This window comes from Myxine glutinosa, chromosome 6 (genome assembly GCF_964187855.1).
Source record: "Myxine glutinosa chromosome 6, kmMyxGlut1.1, whole genome shotgun sequence".
NCBI lineage: Eukaryota > Metazoa > Chordata > Myxini > Myxiniformes > Myxinidae > Myxine > Myxine glutinosa.
In genome coordinates this window covers 3463312-3484647 of record NC_136266.1, presented here as the reverse complement: position 1 = coordinate 3484647, position 21336 = coordinate 3463312, and the positions used below count along the sequence as shown (strand labels likewise).

At 43.1% G+C, this 21336-nt stretch overlaps 1 protein-coding gene across 1 annotated transcript in view; it reads left to right on the top strand.

The window, feature by feature from the left end:
* The window catches only part of LOC137429544 (histone-lysine N-methyltransferase SETD1B), a 237926-nt gene that overhangs the window by 42364 nt on the left and 174226 nt on the right, over positions 1-21336 (top strand). The window contains exons 4-7 of the mRNA XM_078779562.1: positions 7055-7165; positions 7499-7658; positions 11932-12041; positions 14693-15328. Of these exons, the coding sequence (XP_078635688.1) occupies positions 7055-7165; positions 7499-7658; positions 11932-12041; positions 14693-15328 (1017 nt within the window). The remainder of the gene's footprint in view (positions 1-7054; positions 7166-7498; positions 7659-11931; positions 12042-14692; positions 15329-21336) is intronic.

Genomic DNA, 21336 nt, shown 5'->3' with positions numbered 1-21336 from the left:
ATCTGTCCAGAGCACATTGTTCCAGAAGTGCTGGACTTTGCCTTGGTGTTCATTGACAAACTTTAGTCTTGCCCTGATGTTCTTTCTGGACAGCAAAGGTTTCCCCCTGGCACACCTCCCATGTAGATCAAATTTGTGCAGCCTCTTTTAATGGTAGACTCGTGCACTTTGACATCAACAGTCGCAAGAGCTACCTGTAGGTCCCGTGATGACATTCTGGTGTTCTTAGAGACTTATTTCAGCATCTTGCAGTCTGCTCTCAAGCTGAACTTGCTGGAGCAGCCTGGCCTGAACAAGTTGGAAGTTGTTTGGAATATTCTCCACTTGTAGATGATCTTCCGGACAGTCGAATGATTGATTTCAAATTGTTTGGAGATCTTTCTAAATCCCTTCCCAGACTCGTAGGCATCTATAACCTTCTTTCTGAAGGCCTTAAATAGGTCTTTTGATCGAGGCATTGTGACGCCGCACACTTCAACAACAAAGAGCAAACCAAACTAAATGTCTGAGGATTAATTAAGACAGGTTCCTCCAAGATCCTCTCTAACGATGTTCTAATCATTTGCACCTGAGCTGGTGCACCTGATTCTAATTTTAGGTATTTGAAGTAGTGATAAATGTAGGGGTGTACTTACTTTTTCCACATGCGAAATTTGCATTTATGTTTATTTAAATTATACAATGGACTACAAAATGTAAATGTTTCATGATATTTGTTAAATTATATGACCTTTATCTATCAATATTGTTGAAATGAAGATCAAATAGCTGTATGTTGAAATATGTTGAAAAAGTCAAAACTTTACATGGGGTGTACTTACTTTTTCACGTGACTGTATATTAAAGTAGCAGCAGTTTTGTGTCCGGCCATCACGCTGTGTCATTACGTCTGTGATGTCATTACGATGGCTGACTACACCGACCGACATTTTTATTTGCTCGTTCACCCGCTCACTATGGGAGCGGCAGGAAGGGTTATTCCTCTTTGGGGTGTGTACATTACAGTCAATCTATGGTCGGGTCTCAAGAACATTGGGTGTGTGTTCATTTACCAAGTTTCTTGTGGAGAGATCGCCAAGTAGTTTAAGCATTCGAGCAAGCACTCCATTCACAACCATTAAGGAACAGCTGGCTCAGCTTAGAACGAAGTGCAAGCTAGCTGCTTGGTAAATGAGCACATGCTGGTCTTCCTCCCTTTCAGTTTCGTGTTAAACAGCAGGAAAATTGGGTTTCATTGGTGGTTTTCAAAAGGCCGCTACGAAAAACGGCATTTTTACGGCAGGAAGGGTCATGTTATTTACCCTAGCCTTGTGGTGTATATAGATTTCAGTAGATCTTCGCTCAGTTCTGCAAGTAAAACTTACCTCATGTATGTCGGGATTCCTCCAAATTTTTTGTTTAATGTTATAAGCAGCATTAACGACTGTTTAAAAAGCTAATGATGTGTGTTTGTGGTTTATTGTCCCCCGTCGCACTGCGGAGCGAAAGGGGGACTATGGTTTTCCCCTCCGTCCGTGTGTCCGTGCGTGCATGCGTGCATACGTGTGTGCGTGCATGCGTGCGTATGTGTGTGCATGCGTGCATAAGCGAAGGACCGAATTCTAATTTGGTGTGTGGGTGCAACCCACGTCAAAATCCAAGATGGCCGCCGCCATGTATGTCTGACGCCATGTATATCTGAACCTTGTGAGCGGAATATCTTGAAAAATAAGCGAAGTACCAACTTCTAATCTGGTGTGTGGGTGTATCTTGGCATAAGGAAGAACGCTATTGAAAATTGGGTCACCACGTCAAAATCCAAGATGGGCGCCGCCATGTATGTCTGAATCTTGTGAGTGGATTATCTTGAAAAATAAGCGAAGTACCAACTTCTAATCTGGTGTGTGGGTGTATCTAGGCATAAGGAAGAACGCTATTGAAAATTGGATCGCCACGTCAAAATCCAAGATGGCTGCCACCATATATATGTCTGAACCTTGTGAGCGAAATATCTTGAAAAATAAACGAACTACTAACTTCTAATCTGGTGTGTGGGTGTATCTACGCATAAGGAAGAATGCTATTGAAAATTGGGTCGCTACGTCAAAATCCAAGTTGGCCGCCGCCATGTATGTCTGAACCTTTGGTTTGGTTTGTTTTTTGGTTTGAATTTGGTTTGGTTTGAATTTCCTGTAACTCGTAATTAATTAATCGTGTTCTGCTCCTCGTGTGCGGCCTTGTAGTTGTACCCCCGTCGGTGTTTGTTAACTTAAGCGTGTTTTGCTTGGCTCTTAGTTTTTTCCCTTCTACCCCGAACATAATACTCTGTCTAACGTTCTAAATCCCCACACCCCCACCCCCCCAAAAACAAACAAACAAAAAAAAACATTTATTTTCCTTTCTCCACGTGTACTGTTGTCTCATCCTGTATTTTCTGTCCAGGTGTGCTGTTCGCCCCGCCCCCATTATCTCCTTGCCATCCACCGTTTGCCCTGTTCACGTGACTCGTGGTGGTCCCTCTCGGCTCTCCCCCCGTTGGTATTTTGTGCATATAAAATTGTTCACGGTTCTGTTTAAATATTATTTAAATATGTTTAACCTTTCCCCTTCAGTGTTTTACTCAGTGGTATTTTACAACATGCTGTTTTTCTTCCTATTTAAAAGGCTTTTCTCAATTTCCTCTCCAACTCATTCCACTTAAAAAAAAAAGAAATTCAATATCTTATACGTCTCCCTCACTACATGGTCTAAATTCACATTCATTCCATCCCTCCTCCATCGTTCTGAATCGGATTGCTAACTTGAAAATCACAACAAACCCAATTTGTTTTCAATGTTCGTCTTTCATTAATCATCCACTTTCTAAACTCCCCTCTTGCCCCTCCCATCCAAATCCCCCCCCTTGCACCTACATTCCTAAACTCCCCCCTTGCCCCTCCACTCTTAAACTCCCCCCTTGCCCCTCCACTCCTGAACTCCCCCCTTGCCCTTCCCCTCCTAAACTCCCCCCTTGCCCCTCCCCTCCAAATCCCCCCCCTTGCCCCTCCACTCCTGAACTCCCCCCTTGCCCTTCCCCTGCTAAACTCCCCCCTTGCCCCTCCCCTCAAAATCCCCCCCCTCGCCCCTACACTCCTAAACTCCCCCCTTGCCCCTCCACTTCTAAACTTCCCCCTTGCCCCTCCCCTCCTAAACTCCCCCCTCACTCCTCCCCTTCAAAACTCCCCCCCAACCCCTCCCATTCAAATCTCCCCCCATACCATTCCTCTCCAATTCTCCCTCCTCCCCCCTCCTCCTCAAAGCTGCCTCCTCCCCACTTCGTCTCCCTTCTATCTCATACCTCCACCTCCCCCCAACCTTCTACTTTCCTCTGCCCCCCCTCAAACAACCCCTCACTGTGCCTCATCCCTTCACCATCAAACCTTTCATCCTCCTCATCCTTCCCTTTCTTGGAACTCTTCTGCAATCTCTGACACACGATCAACTGCTCTCCCTACCTCCCCCTCTCATCCTTCATCTTAACCTACTCCTCCCCTCCCCTGTCCTGTACCCGATGCTCCCCCTCTCTCTTCATTAACGGTATGGACCTCAAACATCCGGGGCCTTCGCTCAAACCTGACTGATCTCTCCATACAGGTCGCTTCTGACAATCCAGACTTGATCTGCTTAACAGAGACTTTCCTCCTTCAAGATGTCTCTGATTCCTTAATATCTCTTCCTGGTTACTCCCTCCTCCGGTATGATAGACCTGAGCCTCGGCCTGGTGGTGGGGTGGCTATCTTTATCAAAAACTCTCTTCCTCACTCTCCTTGCACTGCCCTCTCTCCTCCTCACCCCCAGGAGTACCTCTGGCTACGGCTTTCTCTCCGCTCCCACCTTTTGTTCATATGTGTTCTGTACCGTCCCCCAAACAGTGATGACTCCATCTACATTTCACTGTCTGACAACATGGACCAACTTCTATCCACTCATCCCAACTCTCTCTTCCTCATATGTGGTGACTTCAACTGTCATCATGCCACCTGGTTGGGTGTGGGTTCCTCTCTCACCAGTCATGGCACCTCAGCAAAGGACTTCTGTGACTCACTGGGATTGACACAATCTGTCAATTTCCCGACCCGGATCTCAGCCAATGGAGTATCTTCTCTTCTAGACTTGGTTATGACAAACTTCCCTGCTAATGTCTGCTGCTCTTCTTCTGCTCCAATCGGTTCTTGTGATCATGTGCTTGTCAAAGTGGACATCTCTCTGGCCATTCTCAGAGAGCCTCCTCAGCGTCGACGAGTCTGGCATTTCACTCAGGCCGACTGGGACGGTCTTCAAGCAGCCATCAATCGTCTGGATTGGTCTCCCATCTCCACTGCCTCTGACATCAATTCTTCCTGGGAATTCTTCCAAAGCAAACTGATCTCTCTCATGCACAGATTTATCCCATCTCGCCTTCAGTTGTCTTACCCTTCCTCCCGTCCATGGTACACTGAATCTTGTGGTGAGGCAGTTGCCCTGAAACAACTTGCCTTTGCCTCTTGGAAGGCTAATCCAACTGAAGGCAATCTCAGTTCCTTCCACCAAGCTCGGAACAAGTGTGTGTCTACCCTCAGGAGTGCCAGGAAGCACTATCTCTCCTCACTCAAGAATGAACTCTCAAACCTGTCTCCTTCCTCCAAATCCTGGTGGCGTCTGGTCAAATCCGTTTCTGGTGTTTGTGCCCCCTCCATCCCCTCCCTTACCTCAAATGGCCACACAGTTGACATCGCACGTGACAAAGCCGAATGCCTCAACTCTGTGTTTGCCTCAAAATCCTTAGTCCCAAACCCATCTCTCTCTGTTCCCACCTTTCCCAGTCGAACCCAACTGCTCCTGGACTCTGTGTCCTTCTCTCCTGACAAGGTGGAAGAGTTTTTGTCAAACCTCGACTCTGATTCTGCAACTGGACCAGACGGCATCAGCCCACGGGTCCTAAAATCCTGCTCTGCCGCTCCATCTCACCCTCTCTCTGTTCTTTTCACCCAATCTTTTGCTCAAGGTCATCTGCCAGCATGCTGGAAATCAGCAAACATTACCGCTTTACACAAAAAGGTGCAAAAACAGATCCTTGCAACTACAGACCAATCAGCCTGCTCCCAATTATCAGCAAAGTCATGGAATCCATAATTGCTTCGGATATGAAATCTTTCCTCTTCTCCAATGGCTTGATCTCTGATCATCAATTTGGTTTCAGACCAGGTCACTCTACTCTGGACATGCTGCTTCTGCTGTCTCAACAATGGATTGAGGTCCTCAATGCCAAACAGGAAATCAGAGCCTGTCTCCCTTGACATATCACGTGCCTTCGATACGGTCTGGCACCCAGCTCTGCTCACCAAACTCTCCTCCTATGGTATCCATGGAGATCTCCATGCATGGCTTGCGGACTTCCTCTCTGGTCGTAGTCAACGTGTGGCCCTGAATGGATTTCTCTCATCTCCCGTTCCTGTTCAGGCTGGATTTCCCCAAGGCAGTGTGCTGGGCCCTGTGCTTTTTCTGGTCTTTATCAATGATCTCTCTGACTCTCTGGAAAATCCTCTCTATCTCTTTGCTGATGACTCCACTCTCTGCCGCTCCAATTCCTCTTCCCTAAGATCGGCAGTCTGCAGCCTCCTCACTCTCTGAAGACCTGGACAAAATCACAGACTGGTCAAACAAGTGGAACATGTCTTTCAATCCTGACAAATCTCACACTCTTACTATGTCTCTCCGAAAAGATCGACTGGACAACCCTCCCATCTACTTTCTCAACAATCCTCTCCAAGAAATTCTGTCGCTCAAGCTTTTGGGTCTCACTATCTGACATGATCTTTCTTGGGAAAACCACATTTCCAAGCTGGCCTCCAAAGCCAGTCGCCGACTGGGCATCCTCCGTCGTGCGAAGTCCTTCCTTGGCACACCTGAGCTCCTCACCACATACAAGGCTTTCATCCGCAGCTCAATGGAATACTGTTCTCCCCTATGGGCTGGTGCTCCTGCCTCACACCTAGCTCGGCTTCACGCTGTTTAAACCAAAGCTTTCAGAATCATTGGAATCTCCCGCGATGAAGCTATCTCTGAGGGTCTTTCACTCACTCACCGCAGGCAGGTAGGTGGTCTTTCTGTCTTCTACCGACTCCTCTCCGGCCTTGCTTCCCCAGCTCTCTCTGTGCTCTGTCCCCCAAATATTCCTACAGGTCGCACAAGATCTGCCAGCCACCCTCTGATGGTTAAACTGCCGAAATCTCGGCTCTCTGCTCACCTTCACTCTTTCATTCCTCTTTTCTCCCGCCTGTGGAACAAACTCCCACACTCCCTTCAATCCCACTCCTCCCTCCAGGTCTTTAAAACAGCTGTTCACCACCATCTCTTATCTTCCCCCATCCAAAACCTTGATCTTTTCTACCCCCGCTAATTCACCCCAGATCCACCTTGTTTGAAATTCCAACTTCTTTCCTGGAAGTCCTGGCAGTGTCCATATGTTTTATACCTCTCCCACCCCCCCCCCCTTCCCATGCCTCGCCCCCAAAGCCCTCTCCCTCCCACAGTTCTCTCGATGTCTCCATGTCTCTCGGTCCCTGCTCTCAAATGTTGTGTTTGTGTCCTTCCCCCTCTCTCCCCATCTTGTCTACCGCTCCCGATGTTATATGTTTTATGTGTCTGTTTGTCTTTCTGTGTGATTAATGTTCGCTCTTTCACGAGCCTCGATCTTGTATACAAAACAAAACAAAACAAACAAAAAAAAAACCTTGTGAGCAGAATATCTTGAAAAAAAGGGAAGTACCAACTTCTAATCTGGTGTGTGGGTGTATCTACGCATAAGGGAGAACGCTATTGAAAATTGGGTCGCCATGTCAAAATCCGAGATGGCCGCCTTTGCGTCTTCCACTTTGTCAACTCACATCACTTCACCGACGGGGGACCAAGGCGTAACGCTTGTAATATTTTAGAAGCCGAGCTACGCCACTGTTAGACTTCCGGTCATGTTTCCTTTGTACCTTTTCAGCATTCCTTATCCCACCCTGATGCACCTTTTTCACATTAATGTTCTCTTCAATTTCATTGACGGCAGGTTGATGAGAACTACGTGGGTCCTGTACCACCCAAGGAGGTGACATTTGCTTGCCTCAATGACAATGTACGTCATGGGTTCTTGAAGAATATGTGTGACAAGTTTGGAGAGGTTAGTGTCTGAACGATGCTCATGGATACAATTAGACTGTCCCATGATTTTGTGTATTTTCCGAAAACCTGAGGTTTTGGGAAGAGTATAGGGGGTGAGCATGGAGGTGAGGGAAGGGGGTCCAGATGACCTTTTGCAGTACAATGATCTATGAGCTAAAGCGCTCAAATAAATGGTTGAAATTAACAGGAAATGTCTATTGACAGTTCCGCTTGATACATCAAAATCTACAAAAAAAAAAATTCTTTTTTGAATACGTGTCACATGCTCTTCCTGACATGACGTGGCGTTTTGTAAAGGCTCAATGTCGCTTGCCTCACTGGGTGTCTGCAGGTCGAGTTTGTGGAGGTGTTGTACCATCCGCGCACCCGTAAACACCTTGGATTGGCACGTGTACTGTTTAGCACAGTACACGCAGCGCGAGACGCCGTCGCCAAGCTGCATGGAACCTCGGTTATGGGCAGCATAATCTCGGTCGTGCTCGATCCCCGGGGTAAGTCATAACGAGGAAGGGTGAGGATGTGTCGTCTATCGAGGGTTCATCATGATTTTAGGGAGAACCCAAAAGGAAATGACGCACGACTCCAAAATAATGTATAATCCAAAGACTATATGATTGGAGAGCAGGTCTCTAAAGGGAAAGCAACTCCAAAGATGTCTGATGATGCACTAAATTGAAAATAAATGTGAAACTGTGAAATGAAAAAATGTTTAATGTGAAACACACTGTATATCAACTGTTGTGTTCTTTACCTCTGCCGCCAAAGGTGGACGGATGTTATGTTCTCACCCACTTTTGTTTGGATGTCTGTCTATGAGCAGGATATCTCCAACAGTTATGGATGGATTCGGACAAAACTTGGTGGACAGATTGGGCATGTGACATGGACAAATTTATTCAATTTTGGTGAAAATCCTGATCCAGATGTGGATCCAGATGTGGTACAAGATCCTATTTTCGCATATTTCACTGTATGTATGTGTGTATGTGTGTATGTATGTGTGTATGTATGTATGTATGTATGTATGTATGTATGTATGTATGTATGTATGTATGTATGTATGTGTGTATGAACCTTGTATAATCGAAAGATGGCCGATCTCCATCAAAGTTTGCATACGTGCTCCGAGGTACCCAAGTCAAAATAACACAAAATAACAGCCTATTCATAGCCTATTCAAAATAACCGCAATAACAGCTATATCTCATGCTGTGCATTGTTGGACTTAACGATCCGCGTAATGTACTGTATTTTTTATCTTTGCGTACTTTACCAAAATAATAATTGAACGATGATTGGTAAACAACCCTCTTCTAGTTAAACTGCCAAAATCAAGACTCTCTGCTCACCTTCACTCCTTCATTCCTCTTTTTTCCCGCATCTGGAACAAACTCCCACACTCTCTTCAATCCCTCTCTTCCCTCCAGGTCTTCAAAACAGCTGTACACCACCATCTCTTATCTTCCCCCATCCAAAACCTTCATCTTTTCTACCCCCGTTAATACACCCCAGATACACCTTCAAATTCCGATTTCTTTCCTGAAAGTCCTCGTAGTGTCCATCTTGTTTATCCAGTGTACCCTGTCCCAGGCCTCTCCCTTCCACAGATCTCCTGATGTCCCTGTTCTCTACTGTTGTTGTCTTTCCCTCTCTCTCCCCCTCTTATCTCCCGCTCCCTTTATTATATGTTCTGTGTGTTAGCTCTTACACGAGCCTCGACTGAGAATAAAAAAATTTAACAAAAACTGGGAGCATGTATGTAAGCGGCAACGCAGTGGTGTAACTCTGGATGTCAAATTAGACGTGGTGAAATGAAATAAGAAGAGTGAACAACCAGCCGTTATCTCTCGCTATCTTGGTTTGCTGCTGATGACTGTTCAAACTATTTTAAAGATCGCCGATGAGGGTGATGATGTGCATCACATAGTGTGATGCACGTCAATGCAAGACATGCCGTTCGGGGTAACTTGGCTCGTGCTGAAAGCACGGCCAAAGTGGGCGTGACGGCCATTGTGGGCGAGGTGACCGAGAGACCTCTTCAGAAGGTCCTGTGTGGACACCACAGAGGGTCGCAACATGAGTGTCAGGTTCTGTGGCACGATGTGTGTGCTTGCACAAAGGCTGGACCCTGGGTCCGTGGAAGAAACCACGTGGACTAGTGACAAGGATAATTTAGAGGGTGAAGGACTGCTGCAGGCAGCTTTTTTATGTTGAAGGTTCCATTCACGGACTATATAGTCCTCATCGAGGTGAGGCCTTAAATAAAAGAGCTGCATTGATAGAATAGTCAAGAAAGAGAGAATAGTGTAAGAGTTTTTGAGGAAGTAAGAAATCTACTTTTTGAAAAGGGGGAGATCATAAGTGTTTGGAAAAACATGGGAAGGTAAATAATTCCGTAGTTTGGCAGTGGAGGGGAAGAAACAAACATCATAATGGCCCCCACCCTTGAGTTGCCAATGGCCACACAATAATCATGAGATGTGGAGGCATGCCGAGTATTCCGTGGTCTTGCTAACGGTGGAGGTACACAAGCAGCAAGTTCTTGGGAGCAGAAACCGAAGTAATATCTGTAGAAAAGAGTAAAGAACCAACTTTGTGGCGTAATTGGAGCGGGTCAAGTGTTGAGGTCAGATTGGGAGAGGTGATAAGTCAAATTACTTTGGATTCAATTCTGTGCAGTAAGTATGTGGAGCTAGAACCTCCCCAGATGTGAGAGAAGTACTCTATACAAGGACGAATCAATCCTTTATATAGTTGAAGCAACTGTTGAGAGAAGAAGAATCTTCGACATCTGAACAGGACTCCTATTTTGTTCGAGGAAGACTTAGTTATTTGTGTAATGTGTGGATTCCAGGATAAATTTTATGTCAGGGTAATACCTAGTAGGTTTGTTGTATCACTTGGTGTAAATGTGGAGCTTTCAAAGGAGATTGGAGAGTTGAGAGGAGTTTAAGAGAGAGATGGGAAGAAATTAAATTTTAGAAACATTAAACTTAACCTGATTACATTTGTCCCACGAGGAAATCTTGTCCAAATCCGAATTTAAAGAGTTGGCTGTGATCAAACGAGATGTAGATTGAGTATTGAAGATGGGGCAGATGTAAAAACCATGGAGGAATGGAATGTCGAGTCATCAGCATACGAGTGCATTTGGTTATTTGTAGAAGAAAGAAGGTCATTGATAAAAAGAAGGAAGAGTGTAGGAGACAAGACAGAACCCTGAGGGACACCGCTGTTGATAGGGAAGGAGGACGATGTTGAACCATCAACATTTACGGAGATAGAGCGGTCGGAGTGAAAGCTCGATATGAGAGAGCGGAGCGAAGGAGGAAAGCCGAAAGAGAGAAGCTTGGATATCAGACCCGATATCAAACTCTGTCAAAGGCGTTTTACATATCAAGGCCTACAACAAAGGATTCCCCAAAGTCTCTCGGAGAAGAGACCCAGACATTCGTAATTTAAGAAAGGATATCACCGGTAGATCTTGCCTTGGGAAAGCCATATTGATAGTCAGATAGAAGACTGTGGGATTCAAGATGCTTGAGGAAATGGGAATTGAGAAGACATTCAAAGACTTGGAAAATAGTATAAATCAAAGCAAGAGGATGGTAGTTGGAAGGCTTTGACCAATCACCCTTCTTTAAATAGGCTGTACTAAGGCATGTTTCCAGGAAAGAGGAAAAGCTTGGGTTTTTAAACAAAAACGAAACAAACGAGCAAGCACGGGAGCAAGTTCTGAAGCACAGTCCTTCAAGACACGAGGAGGAATGCCATCTTGTCCGTATGCCTTGCTTGTCTCCAGAGAGAGGAGTACTTTTTATTACTGCATGAAGCGAGATTATAGAGAGGGGCATAGGATTGGTAAGGGGTGCATCAGAGGGAGATGGAATGTTAGTCATCCATTATGGGATTAGAGGAGAAAAGAGAACCAAAAAGAGTTGCTTTATCAGTCGGAGAGACAATGGGAAGTATCATTGGAACAGAAAAGCGAAGGAAAGGTAGAGTGACAGAGGTTGTTGGAGATACTTTTAGCTAAGGACCAGAAAGATCTATTAGTGGAAGAAGATGAGAGGTTGTCACATTTCATTTGGATAAGGAAATGCTTCACCTCACGAATAACATGTTTGCAATGGTTTCTAGCAGATATGAAAGGTGAATGCGAGTCGGAGGAAGAATAATTTTTCCATGTCCGATATGCTGTATCCATTGCACAAATGGCCGCAGAGAAGGAATTATTGAACCAAGAGTTGGTAAGAGAGATAGACTTGAAAGAGAAGGTGATATAAGCCTCCATTCCTGCAACGATAACTTCAGCTATACGTTCAGCAGCTTGAGGAGATGATTAGAGATTAAAGATTTTCAAGGTGTAAGACCGCTGAATTATCATTGTTAAATAGTTAAAAGATATTGTAAGTAAGATATAAAGTTATTTAGGGTTTTAACATTTGTTTAATTTTTCGTATTTTTCCTCTGTTTTTGTGTGTTTCATCCATATTTTTGATTGCTAGACTTGTTGACTGGTTTTGTATAAGATGTAAACTAAGTGTTGGAACGCATCCCGCTTAATTACACGAATTCTTATGGGGAAAAATTCCCTGCTATCCATCGTTTTATTGTATATCCAACTTTTCTTGAACACATGTTAGACGCATATATTTTTCTTGAACGCATCTTGGACGTTTCATGAGGACCCTCCTGTACTAGTGATTACAAATGGAGGATATAATACACATTAAAGTTCTAGCAAAATGCTTTGTCTTGCAGGGGATTTGCGGCAACGCTTTTACGAACTCATTGTTCGTGGACTCTGCACACCACGCACCTTGCCCGTGGACAAACTTACCCATGAAATGCCAGCAGAGGGAGATTTCCTGGTACGTACGGACCTATGTCAGGTCAGGATCGGTGGAACTGAGATAAGTTGAACAAAGGGGATAACTGGTTAACTCGAATAAACCGCTTGATAGGCTCTCCACAAGGAATGATAAATTGCGGGCACTGTGACTCATCAGCTGTTTACCCCACTTGTATATCAATGAGTACGTGACAGTATGTTCATGGTATTCAGTAATTCTTCGGTAAAATGCCAGGGGCAGAGAAAAGGCCCCTTTATATAAGGGTATGTGCCATGTGGCCAAGTATGGAAAAGAAGGGACATTCCTTAGCTTGTAGAAAAAGTCGAACAATAGAAAAGAAGGGCATTCAAAAAATCTCATGTGTATGCTGGACTACCCTTGTGTTCTTAGGAGGAACCAAGTAATGCTCTAGAAAAGTTCATGTAAAGGGGCATTACTTGGTTCCTCCTCAGAACGGTGAGACGGACAGACACCAATGTGAATTCATGGGTTTTCTTAATAAAACTCAAGAATGCATAAACAGACGTTGCTGAAATTTGGAACATATTACCTCAACATACAAAGCATTTACTTCTGAAATTTGCAGCCGATTTCATCCGGTAGAAGCCGAGAAACATATCTGCAGTCCCCGTGTTAAAGCTCCATACAGAGAAGCGATCCCTTATTTATATATAGGGAGGGGCGCTTTGCACCTCCCTTTGTTTGTGCAACCATTGCGGAAATTTATTTGCACAATCTAATGCTCACAGGTGTGGTGGAGTTGACACGTGTTCATCTAATTATGATTCTTTCATTCGTGGAGTCTGTTTAATGAATCTGCACAAAGGATATATAAATACAAATTGTATAATATGTATGTATAATATTAAATTGTTGAATGCCCAAGAAGCAAACAAACCACCATTTTGACATCGCTGTGCTAAACGTGTGTTCATTAATGTTTCTGGAGGGGTTAAATGAGTCTGAGAAATCGCATCACATCTTGCCAAATGTGGAACATGATTATATTGGAATCTCTTTATAATAAACAGATATTTTGTGGAATGGTCATGCCGCATGAATCTGTTTTACTGATAACACCCTTCCCTTAGAACCCTGACCCTAAAAGGTATAGGATGAATAAATCGATGGGCTCCAGTGTTAAAGATACCATGTGGATCAACATGCAGCCAGTTCACATGACACAACAAATGGAATGCAAGTCAAAATACACAACACAGCTCATTGCAAACCTTACCCAGAAAGTGCACATACCACATGTGCAACATCGAGCACCGCTCAATATCCACTCCACACTGAACGTCCAACACCGCTCCATGTGCCTGTCACACTCGAGGAACTCTACATGTCTTCACTGTGTCCTATGCACAGTGTAAAACATTATTGTACCAAGTTTCCTTCATAATTGCATACTTAGGTAAATGTGGTGCCAGATAGAATCGCACTGCAGTATTTAAGAAGTTTAACATGGCAACATGTAATGAGTAACGTGATAGTCGTTTTACATCACCACTGTGGCACACACGGTGCGAGATTGCCCTGATCTCCTCGCTGTAGTGTGATGAACAACAAGGATTTCCTGGCCTGAGATAAATACAACCGGCATTTTTGTACCTTCCTGGGACTTCTTCAGTACTTTATTCGTTTTTTAAGCACCGTACAGTGTGGCCTCATGCACTGGACAAAGCTTTGCGTGCTCGGTGTTTACATTTAATGGGCCAATCATGCATGTCCGACAGGCTTCCATTAGGAGGTCCATAGCTAGCTAGTTCACTGCATGAAGCTTTACATCCTCTATCTAGAGGTTCCTCACCTCCACGGAAATTTCTGTCCCATGTAGTGAATATAATGTATGGTGCCCATTGGGTTTCAACCACGATGCGCCGATGCACCGTATCTTTACTATATGCAGGCCAATCCTCTTAACTATGGCTGCCTGATCCCATTAAGAAGGCTCTACGGAACTTTGATTGCATGTTTGGACATCGATAATGCTTTCATTGGCAGAAGAGCTTTTAGTTCCTGTATCATTCCTCAGCATGGACAAACATCTAAGCAACAGCAACAACACAGAAACTGCCCATGCAGCTTTCATAAAACATATTTATTTAATTGAACAAGAGAGAAGTGATTAAAAAAGCAACACAGGTGAAATCTTGTAACATGGGAGCTTGAGACGTCAGACTCAAGAAGACAATTCCATAGGTGAGAGAAGGATCAGAAGGATTGGAGGTGAGCATTGAGTTTAGACTTGAGGGGGGGATAGGGAGAGGGAGGGGGAGAGGATAACAAGGAAATAGTTTCATAGCAGAACATGGGTGACCCTGAGGGGCAGGGGCTGGGCAGAGAGGCGAGAGGTCAGGAAGAGTTAGATCAGAATGGCCAGTAGTTGGTAGTTATGGCCTCTCTAATTGCTGTTCATTACAGTGAATTTGTTGATTCATGTCCCAGGACTCTTCTGTATTTTCTAAAGTTTAATTTGGAGTCAACTGATTGATTGACGTGGTTCCAATTTTATTTGTTTCAAAGATGTGTAATTAATTATTCACAAAGTATTCCTACTGCGCTCACCGAGTGCCCATGATCTACGATGTGAAACCCTGCAGACCGTACTTTAAGCTTGAAACTGTGCATAGTTTTTAAGTATTGCCCTTCCCTCTGCTCACCAGCCTTGTGATCCCAGACGTCGAAGCAGCAGTGAGAATGGTTGCGGAGGCCTTCCATCGTCGGGAAGCTCTACAGGTGGAACAACCATTTCGACTACACCTTGTGGGTCGACTCCATTTTCCCAAGATACCGCATATTCCAGCTGCCAGCGTGACACCCCAAGCTCGGTGCAAACTGCAACGCCACTTGGTCCTCCGCATTTGACGCCACAAGCTACCCCCGGCTCCTCACACGATTCCCTCTACTCAAGCCAGCAGACTACGCCGCTCCATCCAATGAGCGATGCATCAGATGTGGTCGGCACAACAGGTCCGGCACCCCTATTGCCGCAACCGCAAGCACTGTCTCAACTCGCTCATTTTAAAGGAAGTGAAACATTGACATTTGGCCCATTGGGTCAGTCCTTAAAACTTGGCCTATCACATGATTCCTGGCCTTCCTTCCCAGCTGACTCCACATCTGCCGTCGCTCAGGGTTTTCCGATGTTCTGCAGCGCCACTCTGCCGAACACCGATGCCCCGGCACTTCCTTGGGCATCTTTTGATGAAAGTGAGGGAGGTATGCCCAGGCATCTGCCTCAGTTATGGACGAACCAAGATGGTGCAGAGAAGGCTCCTACATTTCAGATGAGCATGCAGGTGTGTGGTGCATTCTTCATGAGAAGGGAATAGACACACACGCTTCCACCACAACCATGGGCAATGCATCTTGTGTAGCATTTGGCCTGTTATGTTTAATTTGGACTTGCCAGATTAAATGTATTTCTTGCTATCTTTGTCCTCCTCATTTAGTTTGTGCCATAGACACCGTAAAAGAAGGAAAGCAGGCGCTCATGCTCAGGTCCTGGAAGTTGGGTCCTACGCTGTGAAACAGGCCTGAAAATGAACTTACAAATAGCTATATAATTTGTCAACCAATGGACAGAATTAAACCCAGTTTTCATTTAAATATACCTGAGACATTTGTCCATCATATGTGCTGAAACATTTGCGATGAATGTTGTATACTATGCATTTTGCAACATTGCTTAAACTCTGCAATATCTGGGGGAATTTAGAGCAATTGTCTTCACACAATCCAAGTTAGCTCAGATTCATTATAATTTAAGGTGTCTATGCATCAGTCAATACCCCACATTGATGTTATATGAATGTGATGAGCCAATTTGTTCCTATTTGCATAGAGTTCAACACTTCAAATGAGTTTTATGAGAAAAAACAATTGTGTAATTAAAGCAAATTGCAACAAGAAAGAGCAATCGGAGATTGCAGTCCCTCGCCAGGACGTGTTTTCAGTGTTTATTTTTAAGGCTTTTGTGTTAAAACAAATATGGCGGGCGAACCACGTGACTGATAACGTCGTCGTTTTTTTTTTCTCCACCAATTTATCCCGAGATGATGCTCAAGAAATTTCATCTTGATTGGATGAAGTTTTGTACTTGTCGAATTATGACATCATAATGGAGGCACCTATGGCATCATTAACATATTTTATTCCACATGGAGAGTTCTTTACAATGAGCCATGTCTCAATTTTTTCTGTTCAGCGCTTTCCGAGATAGAGGTGCAATTGTTTTCGGTTTTTCCAAGATGGCGGCCGAACCACGTGACGTATGACATCATCATCATGAAAAAAATTCTACAGGTGGAGTTGCATCTATGTTGAAAATTTCCTGTCAATCGCACCAACGGTTACAGAGAAAATCATATTTATTCGGTGCGGACAAACAAACAGACAGACAGACAAACAAACAAATGAAAAATCACTCCTAGAGTGACACTTGGCAAAACAGAACAAAGTGGAATGACACTCAGTAGAGCATCCTTTTAACCTCAAAAATAGTTGGTGGTTGAATTCAGTTGGCTGATATGAAAATCCTATTCAAATTTCAAGTCAATCGGATAAAAATTGAGGCTTTTAGAAATTTGAAAAAAGCGGTTGACCTTGGGCCTATGTTGACCTTTTGGCCTATGCTGATCTCAAAAGTAATTGTTGGTTGAATTCAGTAAACTGATGTGTATATCCCATTCAAATTTCAAGTGAATCGTATGAAAATTGAGGATTTTAGAAATTTGAAATTGTTGTTGACTTTTGGCCGATGACCACCGTTTAGAGGCCATTTTTCCCCGCAAAGCGGGGGTTGGCCTTTTCGGGGACCGTGGTAGTTGTTGTTTTTTGGTCCCCTTTTTGAAGCAATGTTTTACGGCCGGATGCCCTTCCTGACGCCAACCCTTTTTTCCGCCTTCAACGACAAACAGGGAATTACCAGTGAACTGGTACTCAATTAGCCGACCTCGGAAGGATGACAGGCTGAGTCAACCCCCCTGGCATTAATTCGGTGATCGACCGAGATTCGAACCCAGGATCCTAGGATCCTAAGCCGGCACCCTAGCCGCTAGCCCAACACCAGGGCCGATGGTGATCTCAAAAATAGTTTGTGGTTGAATTCAGTTTGCTGATATGTAAATCCCATTCAAATTTCAAGTGAATCGGATGAAAATTTAGGATTTTAGAAATTTTGAAAAAAGTGGTTGTCCTTTGGCCTATGTTGACCTTTTGGCCTATGTTGATCTAAAAAATAATTGGTGGTTTAATTCAGTTCGCTGATATGTAAATCCGTTTCAAATTTCAAGTCAATCGGATGACAATTGAGGATTTTATAAATTTGAAAAAGGTGGTTGACCTTTGGCCTACGTTGACCTTTTGGCCTAAGCTGATCTCAAAAATAGTTGGTGGTTGAATTCAGTTCGCCGATATGTAAATCCTCTTCAAATTTCAAGTGAATCGGATGAAAATTGAGGATTTTAGAAATTTGAAATGGTTGTTGACCTTTGGCCTATGTTGACCTTTTGGCCTATGCTTATCTCAAAAATAGTTGGTGGTTGAATTCAGTGTGCCGATATGTAAATCCTATTCAAATTTCAAGTCAATCCGATGAAATTTGAGGATTTTAGAAAATTGAAAAAGGTGGTTGGCCTTTGGCCTATGTTGACCTTTTGGCCGATGCTGATCTCAAAGATAGTTGGTGGTTGAATTCAGTTGGCCGATATGTAAATCCTATTCAAATTTCAAGTCAATCCGATGAAAATTGGGGATTTTAGAAATTTGAAAAAAGTGGTTGACCTTTGGCCTATGTTGACCTTTTGACCCCACAAATATATAGGATTTTGTCGGAACACGATCTCGGCCATTTGGTAAAGTTTTGTGAAGATCGGTTTAAAATTGTGACCTGTATGCAAGTATAAGTGAGCGGACAGACTAACACACACACACACACACACACACACACACACACACACACACACACACACACACACACACACACACACACACACACACACACACACACACACACACACACACACACACACACACACACACACACACACACACACACACACACACACACAAACCGGAGTGAGCAACATACTTGCAAAAAAAAAACAAAAAAAATTTGCCAAGTAATGAAAAATCACTCGTAGAGCGACACTTGGCAAAACAGAACAAATTAGCATGGCACTCAGTGGAGCATCCTTTTGACCTCAAAAACAATTAGTGGTTGAATTCAGTGACCTGATATGCAAACCGTCTTCAAAGTTTAAGTTAATCAGATGAAAATTGACAATTTTAGAAATTCGGCCTATGTTGACCTTTTGGCCTATGTTGACCTCAAAAATAGTTAGTGGTTGAATTCAGTTCGCTGACATGAAAATCCTATTCAGATTCCAAGTCAATCGGATGAAAATTGAGAATTTTAGAAATTTGAAATTGTTGTTGACCGTTGGCCGATGTTGACCTTTTGGCCTATCCTGATCTCAAAAATATTGGTGGTTGAATTCAGTTAGCTGAAATGAAAATCCTATTCAAATTTCAAGTCAATGGGATGAAAATTAAGGATATTAGAAACTTGAAAATAGTGGTTGACCTTTGGCCTATGTTGACCTTTTGGCCTATGTTGATCTCAAAAATAGTTGGTGGTTGAATTCAGTTCGCCGATATGTAATTCCTTTTCAAATTTCAAGTCAATCGGATGAAAATTGAGGATTTTAGAAATTTGGAAAAGGTGGTTGACCTTTGGCCTATGTTGACCTTTTGGCCTATGCTGATCTCAAAAATAGTTGTTGGTTGAATTCAGTTAACTGATATGTAAACCTCATTCAAATTTCAAGTGAATCGGATGAAAATTGAGGATTTTAGAAATTTGAAATTGTTGTTGACCTTTGGCCCATGTTGACCTTTTGGCCTATGCTGATCTCAAAAATAGTTGGTGGTTGAATTCAGTTCGCTGACATGAAAATCCTATTCAAATTCCGAGTGAATTGGATGAAAATTGAGGATTTTAGAAATTTGAAAAAAGTGGTTGACCTTTGGCCTATGTTGACCTTTTGGCCTATGTTGATCTCAAAAATAGTTGGGGGTTGAATTCAGTTCGCCGATATGTAATTCCTTTTCAAATTTCAAGTCAATCGGATGAAAATTGAGGATTTTAGAAATTTGGAAAAGGTGGTTGACCTTTGGTCTATGTTGACCTTTTGGACTATGCTGATCTCAAAAATAGTTGTCGGTTGAATTCAGCTAACTGATATGTAAACCCCATTCAAATTTCAAGTGAATTGGATGAAAATTGAGGATTTTAGAAATTTGAAATTGTTGTTGACCTTTGGCCCATGTTGACCTTTTGGCCTATGCTGATCTCACAAATAGTTAGTGGTTGAATTCAGTAAGGTGATATGAAAATCCTTTTCAAATTTCAACCCAATCGGATGAAAATTGAGGATTTTAGGAATTTGAAAAAAGTGGTTGACCTCTGGCCTATGTTGACCTTATGACCAATGTTGATCTTAAAAATAGTTAGTGGTTGAATTCAGTTCATTGACATGAAAATCCTATTCAAATTCCAAGTGAATTGGATGAAAATTGAGGACTTTAGAAATTTGAAAAAAGTGGTTGACCTTTGGCCTATGTTGACCTTTTGGCCTATGCTGATCTCAAAAATATTGGTGGTTGAATTCAGTTAGCTGAAATGAAAATCCTATTCAAATTTCAAGTCAATCGGATAAAAATTGAGGATTTTGGAAACTTGAAAAAAGTGGTTGACCTTTGGCCTATGTTGACCTCAAAAATAGTTGGTGGTTGAATTCAGTTCACCGATATGTAAATCCCATTCAAATTTCAAGTGAATGGGATGAAAATTGAGGATTTTAGAAATTTGAAATTGTTGTTGACCTTTGGCCTTTGTTGACCTTTTGGTCTTGCTGATCTCAAAAATATTTGTTGGTTGAATTCAGTTCACTGATATGTAAATCCCATTCAAATTTCAAGTGAATGGGATGAAAATTGACGATTTTAGAAATTTGAAATTGTTGTTGACCTTTGGCCTTTGTTGACCTTTTGGTCTTACTGATCGCAAAAATATTTGTTGGTTGAATTCAGTTCACTGATATATAAATCCCATTCAAATTTCAAGTGAATGGGATGAAAATTGAGGATTTTAGAAATTTGAAATTGTTGTTGACCTTTGGCATATGTTGATCTTTTGGGCTATGGTGATCCCAAACATAGTTGGTGGTTGAATTCAGTTTGCTGATATGTAAATCACGTTCAAATCAAGTCAATCGGATAAAAATTAAGTATTTTACAATTTGGAAATTGTTGTTGACCATTGGCCTATGCTGATCTCAAAAATAGTTGGTGGTTGAATTCGGTTCACTGATATGAAAATCCTATTCAAATTTCAAGTCAATCGGATGAAAATTAAGGATTTTAGAAACTTGAAAAAAGTGGTTGACCTTTGGGCTATGTTGACCTTTTGACCCCAAATATATAGGATTTTGTCGGACCACGAACTCTACCGTTTGGTGTAGTTTCGTGAAGATCGGTTTAAAATTGTGACCTGTAGGCAAGTATAAGTGAGCGGACAAACGAGCACACACACAAACCGGAGTGATCAACATTCTTGCAATTTTTTTTTTTTTTTTTTGCCAAGTTACAAACGGACTCGAATGCAATAACCTGTCCTCAGGCGAGGGTAATAACATCAAATCACTGAGGCTAGGCCAATGTGTTGCTTTGGACAAATGATTATGATCACTTGAAGTGATTGTTTTTCTCGTTGAAGATTCTCCTTGCGTCCAAGACGGCCAGGTTGTTGTGCCCGATCACCGGCGTTGTTGGTACGAGTCTTGAGTAGCACGTTGGCAAAGTGTGCGATGAGCTTTGGAAGTTTCAGCAAGAGGGGCAGTTGCTCATACATGAAGTATGAGCAACGTTTATTCGTGGGTATCGGAAGGGAAGCAAGGATGCGGATAGCACCATGAACGAAGGATGCAGTGGCCAATGTTTGACCCCTCCATCCAATCCCTGATTACATTCGCTCCACACCACCTTATCCTCTGCCTCGTCTTCAGCAAGTCCGTTTTGGTGCTTTCATGGCAGAAATTCACCGATGGAAACAACTTCATGTTTTAAAGTGTCATTAGAGTCGAGGAGGAGTCGCGTACCGGCCATTGTTATGCCTTCCGAGTGCTCTATGTCCCTCATGTCTGCTGCTGTGCAGAGGGGGGGCAGCAAGGCTCTGCAGCACCCTGGGGAATGATATCTTATTTCAGCAGTTGTTGCAATTACTGTACCTTGGGTTGCTGCGAGA